Source organism: Lissotriton helveticus, chromosome 4_1 (genome assembly GCF_964261635.1).
Source record: "Lissotriton helveticus chromosome 4_1, aLisHel1.1, whole genome shotgun sequence".
Lineage (NCBI taxonomy): Eukaryota > Metazoa > Chordata > Amphibia > Caudata > Salamandridae > Lissotriton > Lissotriton helveticus.
The window spans coordinates 1,502,854,598-1,502,867,266 of record NC_136063.1 but is presented as its reverse complement, the minus strand read 5'-3'; the positions used below and the strand labels follow the sequence as shown (position 1 = coordinate 1,502,867,266).

General features: G+C 37.8%; 1 protein-coding gene across 2 annotated transcripts in view; it reads left to right on the top strand.

The window, feature by feature from the left end:
• The window catches only part of MAK (male germ cell associated kinase), a 653,239-nt gene that overhangs the window by 399,969 nt on the left and 240,601 nt on the right, over window positions 1–12,669 (top strand). For both annotated transcript variants that reach the window (XM_078688092.1, XM_078688093.1), the window contains exon 11: window positions 8,412–8,548. In XM_078688092.1, coding sequence (XP_078544218.1) covers window positions 8,412–8,548 — 137 coding nt within the window. The remainder of the gene's footprint in view (window positions 1–8,411; window positions 8,549–12,669) is intronic.

The following is a 12,669-nucleotide window of genomic DNA, read 5'->3' as shown; positions in this document are numbered from 1 at the left end:
TGGCATTAGCACACAGGACTGTATACTAAATTACACATTACAGGCTCAGCTCCATTTGAAATTTAAGTTTACCAAGCAATCATAGGCAACCAGATGCCCCTATCTTAAGATGTTTTAAAAATTCAGGTTTGCAATAAAAAACTCCTTGGCATCCAGAGTGTGGCACAAAATAAAGAAATTGAACCCCAGGTTTTCAAATTGCCGGGGCCATCAAGACTCTGTTCAAGCATTACAAATTTCCAGCGTGAGGGACACCAAGATGTCATCCTCCATGTTCAAGAAAAAACTTCACATCATCACAAAGATTCACTCTCTGCAAGAGGACAAAGTAACTTTAGCAAAGAGAACTCGTGTGGCAGGTCATTAACTTCTACAGTCTCATAAAGACACAGCCCTATTGTGTTCCATTTAAAGCTCAAGTTTATTCACTTAGGCTTAGAATCAACCCAACTCAGGATGCAAAACCCCTTGGACAAAAACTGTTGACAGTGAATCCTGTGGATTGTGTGACTTTGGGAAAGAAACCATGATTCACATTCTTTGCACCTGTCTCACTTTGATGCAGAAAGCAGAGAGCTGTTAAGAGGGATCTTTATCCAAATACAGGTAGTATCATGCAGGCAAGCTCTCATTGCAGCACTTAACCCCGAGCACACGCAACTAAACATGCGATTTGGAAAGCTTCCGCCCAACTGCAAAAACCACCGGGAAGAACGCACAAACACCTTGACAATCACCCACTGGAAATGACATTATACAAATGAGCTCTGTAACTTTAGCCCTGTGAAATCTGACAGCAATGAGACTACATCAACATGCCCATCCCTCTAAAAACTATTTGTTTGCGTCTTGATCTCATGCCAGGTAAGGCTTTTATAGGCATGCACCATCACCTTGGTACTCACTAGCACCTTAGTTCCATTGGTTCAACAGCAAAGTGATTATATCAGCATGTGTAGCCATTTTAGTATTGTTAATTGTGTCCGAACGCTTTATGGTGTGAGTGTACTTGATGGGTACACTCATTCCAGCACTTACTGGCTGGATAAGACCTTGATAGGCACGCCTCATCACTTTACTACTCATTAGCACCTTAGATCCATTGGCTGGACAGCAAAGTGATTATATTGGGATGTTTAGCCATTTTAGTATTATTAATTGTGTCTGAGTGTTTGACGGCCATAGTGTACTTGATAGGCATGGCCATATCAGCACTCATCCGCTGGCTACCATGGAGAATATAGTTTTACAAGTGCGTACTATTATCAGTTCATGTATTGTTGAAGATCAGTCTTGTTATAAATAGCAAGCATAAGCTTTTTAGCAGTTAAATTGTTGGAATGTGCAATGGTTTTAGTTAACTATGCAGTTCTTGAAATAAATGAAAGAAAGTTCACACTGTCTTCCTCAGCCATGTGAGAACAAAGGCTTATCAACTGAGTAAAACGTCCTTACAGCAGCAGCAGCAGCAGCCCGTCAGTTGATTCCCAAGTGTTCTACTGAAGCTTCTCAACAGTGTTCTAAGAAGCAACTAGAGAGCTCACGTTCTGTATATATGACAAAAGCATGCCTCACTTATTGAAACAAACCTGTAAATCTGAAAGCATTGGGCTGAATTCTGAGAATTTGATGATGTCTCTGCAATTGAACACCGAGAGAGTGGATTTTTGAGAGCACTTGCTTCCTTTCCCAACTAGTACTCTTTTGTTCCGCTATATCTGGACTTGGAAATCAAAAGGGTATCAGCTAAAGCCACCCCAACGCCTTTGCTCTTTTGGCAGGGAATATGGGCTATCCTGGATCTGGCCCAGTATGCTGAAGCTTTTACATGATATAACTAGGGTAGATATATTTACCCAAATCAACGGTTGAGATCCATGAAGAATCTGCTAACTGCTTTAGGGAATGTTGGTCACATCCAATAGCAGCACCCATGCCATCGAAGGGTGCCATGGAGAAACAGTATATGGATGAGCAAGTAGGGATGATTAAAAAGTGGTGGGTATGCGAACTGTGTTAAGTTATTTTGATATGGTATATTTATTGTATTTAATATGGTTGGATGTTATTGGATCTTTTATGGCTTCGACTGAAATAAAGATATTTGATGATGATGGTGAAAACATTTCCTTTAGAAATTAAGGAAGTTAAGTAGTTAATTTTGTCATAGAAATGATGGTTGGTGCTCTAGAAAGCTAAAATGAGGACACATTTTCTATACATTTTGAAATATCTTCTTGATTAATGTCAGGAACAAAGTCTGCAATGTTGATGGAAACACAACCTTACCACATCAGCAGCAGTCTATCAGCTGATGCCCCATTTCATCTGCAGCTTCACCACAGTGTTCTAGTGAACAACTAGCATACTAACATTCTGTGTTCACGACAGCTGTGGAACATTGGAAACCCATTTTGATGGAATCAAAGTTGTAAAACTGAAACAATTTCCTACAGCGTATATATCAGTTAATGTAAAAATGAGGGGTTTCTTTTAGTTCAGAAATTATGATTGGTGCTCCAGAAAACTACAATCAGCACACATTTTCCAGGAGCTCTCAAATATCTTTTTCATCCATGTCTGTAAATCTTTTTACATGCGGAGTGAAACGTACTTTGAACACCAGCATCAGTCTATCAGCTAATTCACTAGTGATCAACATCAGCTTCACCACAGAGTTCTAAAGAACAACTAGAGCACTTACATTTGGTATACAAGCAAACGTGAGGCTCCCCTGAACACAATTTTGTTGGAATAGGAGCTGTTGAATTTAAATACTTTCCTGAGGAACAGGATGAAGTAAATCAGCATTGAGAAGTTAGTGCTGATCTAAAACCAGTGGGTTCAAAATTTGAGGAGAGGTATGTTTTTTTTTATTTGTGGCATAGTGCAATTTTAAAGAGGCTAAAATAGTTAAAGAGGTAGACATCTGCATTTGTAAAGCCTCCACTATCCATATCAGTTTACTCTTTTTGTCCATATTTGCAGTAGCATAACAGCTCCCTAATTTTAAAGTAGTAAAGATATTGTAGACAAACGTGGTGCACAGAGGTGGTTGTACACCTGCAGAGGGACAGCCATTTAAGATTGGTTTCAGGTCCAGTGGCCAACTCCTCACTGCACACGGTCCGAGGCTGTGCCAATTGGGGGTTGGCTGCCAGTGGAGGGTTGGAAACAATGCCTGATCATGAGGCCAAAGCCTGCCTTCAACAACCTATGCACATGGCCTAAGGCCTTGCCAGCAGTGGTTGGGCAGCCGCAGAGAGTTAGGCCCTGGGCCAATTTATAATATGCTAAAACAGAAATTCTCTGAAAGAAAATGGTGAAGTGACATTATAGTTAGGTGTGGAAATGAGACTAGTCCGAACGTTAAAAAAAAAACACTGAAATACACCAGTTAGAGTATAGTCAATTAACTTCATTTGCATTTTTCCATCATGCACTGCTTATGACTTTACATCTTATGTCACTCATGCTGTTAAGTTACATCAGTCAATAAATTTAAAGTACAAAATCGTTCAAACGACTCAGTACCATGGTCCCCAAGGTAATATGTTAGGTCATAAGCAGTGCATGATGGGGCACGCAAGTTATATTTAATTGACTATACTTTAGTTGACGTATTTCAATTACTTTGGAGAGTTTTTTACTTTAGCTATTCCACCAAAGCTTACTATTGTTGAACTTACAGCATGTTCCCAGAATACATTTGATGTTGTCCCATAAACACATATTGTCCTACTTTTTCAAATAAAAGAAATTTGGCATCTTACGCTTGTTTTAGAAATTTGATGTAATTGCCTGCCAAAAAGAATCACTACCTCCATAATTATGGTACTTCGCTAAGTCAGACTTGCAGATCTGACCGCTGGTATTGCATTTCAAGCATCCTTTTATAAGACTTCACTGATAAAGAAGTCAGTTATCTCACCAACTCGGGGGCTGGTAACTAATTAATGGTTTGGAACTGCAGCTGTGGTCACAAACCATTAATGCATTCCTTTCTGAATCAGAAATTAGGGATCCTCCCCTTTCACACACCCTCATATTTGTGATTCAGAAAAGATCTGTAAAGCTCTTGTATGAGTTAGAAAGTATTTTCCAACTTGCAAAAGGACTTTTGTGCATCTCACCCATTACACAGTGTTCAATTTCAGTTTTATATTTAAAATAGCCTATACCATTACCAGTATTTATAAGAACCCCCAAGTCACACCAGATGCTAAGAGAGTACTTTGAACTAAATTAGGAAGTCAGATCAGCTTTTTGTATATTCCAGTTCATTTAGAACTAATATTCAACTTCTAAACATTCTATCTTCATGTGGATTGTATCTTGCATTCTCACTGGACAAGAGGTAAATGCTTACTGTAGGTTATTGATGGAATATCAATATTTTGGAGATATGCACCAAAATGGATATTCATACATATTTCCACGTGAAACCAGTACCTAGCCTCCACGCCCGACCCTGGAATGTATTAAACCACTTTAAGGAAACTGTTTGGTTAGGCTTTACATGCTTTTGCATTTATTTTTTTCTATCATTCTCTACCTGCTTTGCCGCAATTCGTTTTCTATTCTATTAAAATGTTTGACTATCAGTGGAGTTCCTAGAGTGAAAAAGGAAATGTTATTTGTAAAAATAGTTTTCTGTCATAGGATCTTTACCAATATTATTGAAAACAATATCTCCCCCCCTTCACTTGTTCCTTGACACCGGTCATCTGTATCCTGACATAGTTCATATTGTTGTTGAACAATACTGTACTATATGCATCTGCTATGAACGAGATGGTAAATAAGATGCTGTTCTCCTTGATGTTGAAGAGCTGCCTTTCAACAAGTATCTTGATGCCACAAGGGACAGTGAACACCAGTCCGCTGCCTTTTACATTGATGTTAATTGTATGAACTCCTTAGCATTTTTCATGATTTTTCTTTTTCCTTCTATTTGTTTTTACCAGAAGTGTTCATTCATAGTGTTTTAAGGTTCTTCTTGACATCTCGGGGCGTACTAGTGAGGACATTGCTTAATGTCATGAATATCAAGCAGACGAAATATAGAAAGGGAACGGGATCCTTCTCTGACTTCATCCCACACCTGGAAAATTGTACAAAAAGTGAAGGCATTTGTTATCCGCAGATTTTTCCTGCACGAAAAGAAAATAATGAAAGCAGCAACAAAGACTTACGGTGCTTCAAAAAAACACCTAACAGACGAAGGTCTCCAACAGGAAAAACTGGATAAAGGCCAGTGATGGTGTGTCCTGACTTTGGAGTGTGGAAAGATGAACTTAGTTGAATGGCCTTGGCTATGCCTTATGGGATACCTACTTCAGCCTTGAAGGCACCATTCACTACCTTTAGCCTGAAGGCTATGCATATCTATTCAGACAGTATCTTTCATTCAACCTATATTTTTGAAACCAGATATTTTAAAAAGTTTACTATCATACGTACAGTGATACTTATGCAGATGTTTTTGTATTTAAAATTAAAGAAAATTCATGTCAGTTAGAAAGTAATTCTTTGAAATTTTTTTAATATTTTCTAAAATAGAATTTCCACTTGTATAAAGTGTTGTAGGACCTAGCAAAATGTGTAGGTATTCCATGTTTATGAATTCAGCAAAGATTCCCATTATAGAGAAAACATCATTACGGAGAAGTGTGGCTCACTGGTTAGAGGAGGCAGACCTGGAAGCAGAGGTCAGCCCGGGACCAGGGTTCAATTCCTGGCTCGGCGGGGTCTTGAGTCCTAAAATGTCCATGGACTCGACAATTCTCGCTCCGGTGCCTACTCGATTCATGGGTTCACACTCTGCGACTCTGGGCAATAGCTTGCTTAATCTCCACAACGGCCCCTCGCGGCGGGATGCCTGGCTTTCACCTTGCGGATACCCTGCTGGGGTTATCTCACAGGGGAATACCAGGACGGGTTCCCTAAGCAAGCGCTTAGAAACCGCTTGGTGATTTGCGCTATATAAATTCCTGTACATTTACATTTACATTTACATTTACAAGTAAGAAACCTATTTTCCTCATCCTCTTTTGAATCTTCACTGCAGTCCCTTTGGGTGGAAAAAAATACATAATATAGTGGTTTGTTGCTCCCTGCTAAAAACAATAAACACAAGAGCATCAGCCAAGACAAGACTGCTACATCTAGAGGAAATTCTAACTAGTGTGCTTTTTATCTCATAATTATACTTGAGTGCAATTTTTTTCAATCTTTTTAATCGACATGGTTTAGTTCTCAAATAACGTTTCACACAGGATACTCTGAACAGAGGTTAAAAAGTCTGCACATATTCCAGTTTTAAGACTGGCAAATGAAACAAATGCTAAGTTATGGGCATCGAAGAAACGTCACTTTCCAGTCACACTAAGTACACTTTCTGCATCATACAACACATAAATGACTGCTGCATCTTGCTCCTCCCCCCAACTCTATAAATATTCCCTTTTTCTACCAATGCCTGTGCTTTCATGCAACATGTAGAATGCATAATTCAAACAAAACCCACCTGATTAAATCTACTCTTTAGTCAAAGCCTGTCAAAACCATATCTGTTGCTTTCCTAGATAAGCTCTGACAGGTAGGGAGCAACATGGAGAGTGAGGAATGGGCAATAAGGCGTAAATGGCACATCGCTGAGAGAGCAAGAAAACATGCATTTTATTGAGTGCTCAAAGAAAAAGAAAACAATAGTTACTTGATGTGAGCAATGGAAGAAGGCAAGTCTATATTTAAAAGGATGGTAAAGAAGCTATGCTCTAAGGGAGGAACAAACTCACAAAGATGAAGGGAATCTATTGATTACGACGCTCAGAAACAAGAAAGTGACGTTGACAAGAAAACCTGACGAATGATAAACAGTGGACTGCCCCAAAGCTTGACTCTAAGTTTTGGTATTGTCCAAAAAAAGTTGTAGATACCAGACATCTAAAAGGTGTCTGTGGATGAGACCAAAAAAATTTAAATTAGTACAGTGGACACCACTTGCCAATTATTATCCTTTAGCATTCCCCAAGAATCAATGGTTTGTTGTTCTCTTCCCAACCTCCACATATGTCCTCTGGTGCAGTTCCTTGATCAGTATCCAGAGAACGTTCAACTGTAAGCAGATGACACTCAATCCATGTTAAACTGGAGAACAGCACAGAAAGCCAGTGTAAGAAAAGCATGTGTATAAACTCAGAGAAATCAGAAATCCTAGTAGCATAATCATTCTTCACCAAGCACCAACACCATTGAGCACCACTGCCAACTTTGCAAATAGGAACTTGGGGATTATATTTATGGCTGATCTTCTTTTATGCCCAAAGTTAATATAGTGGGTTAAGGGATTAATATTCTTTTTACAGAATAGCCTCCTTATCTTACCAGTCACCCTAGGGAGCTTACGAGAGTGCTGGCTATGACCCAACTTGATTACTGTACAATATTCAAGACTCCCTAAGACACTGATTGAGAGGCTCCAGAGACTGCAAAATACAGATACCTCTTGAAAGACCAAAGCTTCATAAGCGTGACCACATAAAACCAGCGTTGGAACCATTTCACTATTCCTGGTGGGTCAAGCCCCTCTATCTTGTTTTCCGATTTTACCGTGGAAAAATGCCAAGGATACCGTCGCTGTCTGGCGCCTACTAACTCTCTGCCAGGAACCTATGTCCATCGTCTGTAGACAGCATTACACACTGATCATTTAAATGGTCTCAAACATGGAGGCAGATCCCTGGTAGACTAGGGTCCTAACCTGTGGTACAACCCTATTTGCAAAGATTTCTACCTTAGGGATCACAAGTTGACTGTATTTTTCTCATCTTTAGCACTCTTAAATAATTGAAAACAGGTACATAGCACTCTACAAAACTTCCAAATATATATTTTTGGGTTAGAATGTTAAGATTTCACATAATGCCATTGCAGACCACTTTTTTTTTTTTTACTGCGCTGTATTAGCTTGCTCTTACTGGATCAGCAACATTTCTGTATTCTATTTGCAAAATTGTATGCAGAGCAAGAGATACAGTACCTTCAACCATATGCATAACCAGGATAATACTAGTCACCTCTGAGTTTTCTTGCCATAGAAAGGTGCTCAAGGTTGTACTTCTACTGGTCATGGAACTTCTCTGAAACTAAATATATCCTAATTTTTCGACAGTACAAAATTTAAGATCGGATTCGTAGAAAAAGTGTTGATTAAAGTAATTGTATTAAGAATGGCATTGTTCTAATAGATTCTAACTAAATTCAAAATATCCCAAATGTGGTTGCAGTTTTAAAAGTTTTCAGAAAATTCTAAGCTTTGAATTGTGATTTTACTGCCTACACCTCTTTCTTGCAAGCCTACATCCTTACTCTCCAATAAAATTAGGTTTTGTGTTTTGTTCTGGCAGTTTGCCACAACCAGTACCATGTGGAGTGGAAGCAAGCAAGATTAACCCGAATGCTACTATTAAAAGAGCAGAATCTGGGCTATCAAATAAGTCATCAGCTAGAGAACAATACCTGAGACAATCACGATATCTTCCAGGTAAGAGCGATAAAACAGAAAGCTTTATGGCAAAGGTAAAGTAAAAAAAAAAAGTGTGAAAATATAAAATATGTGAACATATATCCCTCATATCTATGGCCTTGTGAAAAGTAACTCATCCAACTAAATATTCAGATTATAGTTCTGTCATATGTTGAAAATATCTACTATATTTGAGCAATACCTCTTACCTCCTTTTTATCGCTAACAGTTGATACAAAACGAAGAGGCAGCTGTAATTGTGAAATAGGTAAACACGTGGCCACTTAAAAAGGAAAGATCATAGTCCTTTTTTGTGCCTCATTTGAACAAGCTGATATGTTGCATCCACTTACATACTTGCGGCTGTTTCTCATGCTTGTTTTACTCTTCCTTTACCTAGCTATATTTCCTTTTTAGATACCCACAAATTAGGTCAAATCTTTCCTAAGGGAAAGCATCAGAAAATGTTGATTACTTTTATACAATTTTGCTACTTCCTAGGTGTCTCCTACAAGTAACTAGTGGGTACAGTGCAAAACCTCTTCTTAATGCTGTTCAGTTTAGGCCTTTGCTTATCACACAAACATCATGATGTATTCTTGATAACAAAGCCTTCCTCTGTGCAGTTGCTCATGCTTGTAGTTCTGTTTTTTTCCTCTGATAGATGTGGCTTGGAACTTGTTTGCCTTGCTCATTTTTTTCATAGTGCAGGTCCTCTGCCCGACACACTTTTAATCCTTCTAGGTTTTCTCCTCTTCACCTGTTCAACTTGGGTACCTCTGACAGTGGGTGGTTCAACCTTGATTTCAACTTACATTAAGAGCATACGGAATTAGTGCACATTAGGTTACCATTTCTAATGTATGTTAATTGTTGCATATTTCTTACTTGAAACCCTTCACAGTCACTAGTCGGGATTTAAAACTTTGTTACAGTCATTTCCCACCACCGGCATCATGTGGCACCATTCACAATTACAGTAACAGTGTCCAACAGGTCCACTGGAAATTACATGCTGACCGATGTATAAAGTACAAAATACAGCAGTAACACAATTTTCTTTTTTTCCCCTCCATGAACGGATGAATCAAGAGCCGTTGGGTCTTAACTCTGCTTTTTTGACATTTTGAATTGGTTCTCTTTAAAAATTGTAACATTATGTCTCTTTCAAAGTCTTACAGTTTCAAACATAGAAGGCTTGCAGACAATAGTTATCAGTGACCCAGACTTTGGAAGAGACATAAAGTTACAATATTTAAAGGGATCCAATTCAAAATGTCAAGAAAGTATAGTTAAGACCCAATGGTTCTTGATCCACATCCATTCATGGAGTGGAAAAAAGAAAGAAATTGTTTTACTGCTGTATTAGGTGCTTTATACATCGGTCACAAACATCACGGTATGCTAACTCTAGCAGGCCACCATCTGTGTGATGATCAATCACAGTGAGCCAAAATTTGCAGCCTACATCGTTCATTTTCATGAGGTAGGTTTGATGGCAACCCACTACAAATAGTAATTTTATGGATCAACCTTTTAGTACATAGCTCAGTTCATAAAAATTATTTACTGGTCCCAAAAATAATGGTCACAAATTGCAACCAGTTTTTAGTATATCGGGTCCTTGGAGTGTAAAAGTAACAGATTATGGGTAAGATTGTGGGGCGTTATGATTAACAGAATAAGGTGTCAGGGGTAAGATTAAGGGGTTAGGAGTATAAAGGTAAGTGATTAAGGGTAAGAAATTACTAAAGGTAAGAGATTGAAGTAAAGCGACAAGAGGTTAATAGCTGTAAGGATGCAATGGTAAGGAGTAAGTGTATAGATCATGAGAAAGGTGTTATTGTTAAAGGTGTAAAGCTAAGTGGTTATGGATTAAGGCTTATAGAGGATTGGATTATTTATTAGAACGGTAAGGTAAACGTCACAAGGGTAAATGAACAATGAAAAACTACAATGAGATGGTAGACAAACAGTAAGCAAGGAAAATGAATGTATCCATCCTTGGGGAATGTTCTTTCTGGGATATGGGACTTCAAACTTCAGTATGTTTGTCCTTCTCTGCCTATGAAGCAGAAAGCGATTTTCAGTGTTTGTTTTTACAGTCCAAGCTCGTGTAATTTTTATTGGTTTGGATTGAGCCCATTGGCCATGATATCCAGACCTTCTAAGAAAAACTCAGGGCAAAAGGAGATGTTAATTAAGATATCCAAGGTCTCAGTCTGCAAGCTTGGAATTTGAGAGGGTAGGTTTATCATGTTTAAGTCTTCCAAAGGGAGTGATGGATTTTATTTTGGTTGCTTGTGGTTTTTCAACTGGGACTGCATATTCTATTCGTAGGCCTCTTGTTACAGCTTGACTCTCTGTTCATTCCATCCATACTTTGCATGCTCAATTGTGCAGATGTTTCACCTCAGTTTGCGGTCTCTTTTGTTGGAAAGGAACATAGGGCCTGAATTATAGTGCAGTTACTTTGTCAGGGCGACGGAGTATTTTGCTCAGTCTCCCTGATGGAGTAACTGCATTCCAAATATAGAGTTGTCTTCTGACCCAACATACATCTCTTACATTGGCAGGAACCGCCAATCCAACCTTTTGTAGCATAAAGTTTCCGTACCTGGTAAATATACTATGTGAGCAAACTTTGCCGAAACATGAGTTTTATACTGAAGGGAACCCTTTCTTCACTCTCACTTAAAATGTAAGAAGTCCTTCTAGTAAGTGCATGCTTCTACAGTAAGGCTGCAGAACATATTTCAAAAGTAAAACATGGATTAAAACGTTTCTTTGTTAACTATTGATAGAAAAGAGGTGTCAAAAGCAAACTGGGCCATCTATAGATAATCTAGTATGAAAAGACAATTGGAATAGTCCCATATCTAGTGCATATTGTGCTGATATATTGCAGAACTATTTAATATAGTATTCCAAAGTTTGGCTGCTGTGCGTAACTAAAGGGCATTTACATTGTTGGGTGATAGCATGCCTGTATATTAATTTTCATGCTTGGGCTGGAAGGATGTACAGCTTCTACTCCAAGAGAAAGGAAAGCCACATTTAGGTCAGGGAGGTGGAATAAAATATTGGAGGCAGTATAAGTAAGTGAACAAATTTAGGCAACACTCTCCTTTGATAAGTTTGGAGCAAGGAACAAAATAACTGAATAGATTGGTACTCAGAGGTGGAGATTTCCTTCATCCTTAATAAACAAAATTTGGCTGACTGTAGATGGGGTTTGGAGATTTGCAGATCTCAGCACAAGGAAGGAAACCATCTGCCATTTTGGTTGTCTGTGGTGAAATAGACTATGGCATATTTTACCTGAAAATAAGAGCCACCCAAATGCAAAGAAGGCCCATAATTTTAGTCCAGTTTACTTATAGAGGTAATTACAGGTTGCTTACTGATTTGAGAATATTTTGAAAGAAGGGGACCCCTATATAATATAGTTCTACTTGCTATACATAGGGAAAGAACAAGACATTTGGAAGAGGTCTATAGCCAAGTAGCAGAGATTCTTTTTTTGATTTCAATATTCTAGTGTTTAGAAATATCAACAAGTGTCGTCCAACTGTAGTAAACCACTGCAAAAAGATAACTTGTTTGATATTAGATTTTATTAATGATTTATATTTCACATATGATAAGTGTTTATATATCTTTTTTGATTTTTTGTATATTTCTCTTTTTTAGTCAAATTAGTAATTTATAAAGAACAATACCGTGTATACAGTGACTGATATTATACATAAAACTCGTGTATTTACATATTCATTTAAATTCAAGAAAGGTTTAAAAAAACATGAACACAAAAAATAGAAGACATGATCAATAAACTTAAAAACTCAACAAATGAGTTGAAGGCAATATGGTAGATTTCTACCGTAATGCCTTCAACTCATTTGTTGAGTTTTTAAGTTTATTGATCATGTCTTCTATTTTTTGTGTTCATGTTTTTTTAAACCTTTCTTGAATTTAAATGAATATGTAAATACACGAGTTTTATGTATAATATCAGTCACTGTATACACTGTATTGTTCTTTATAAATTACTAATTTGACTAAAAAAGAGAAATATACAAAAAATCAAAAAATATATATAAACACTTATCATATGTGAAATATAAATCATTAATAAA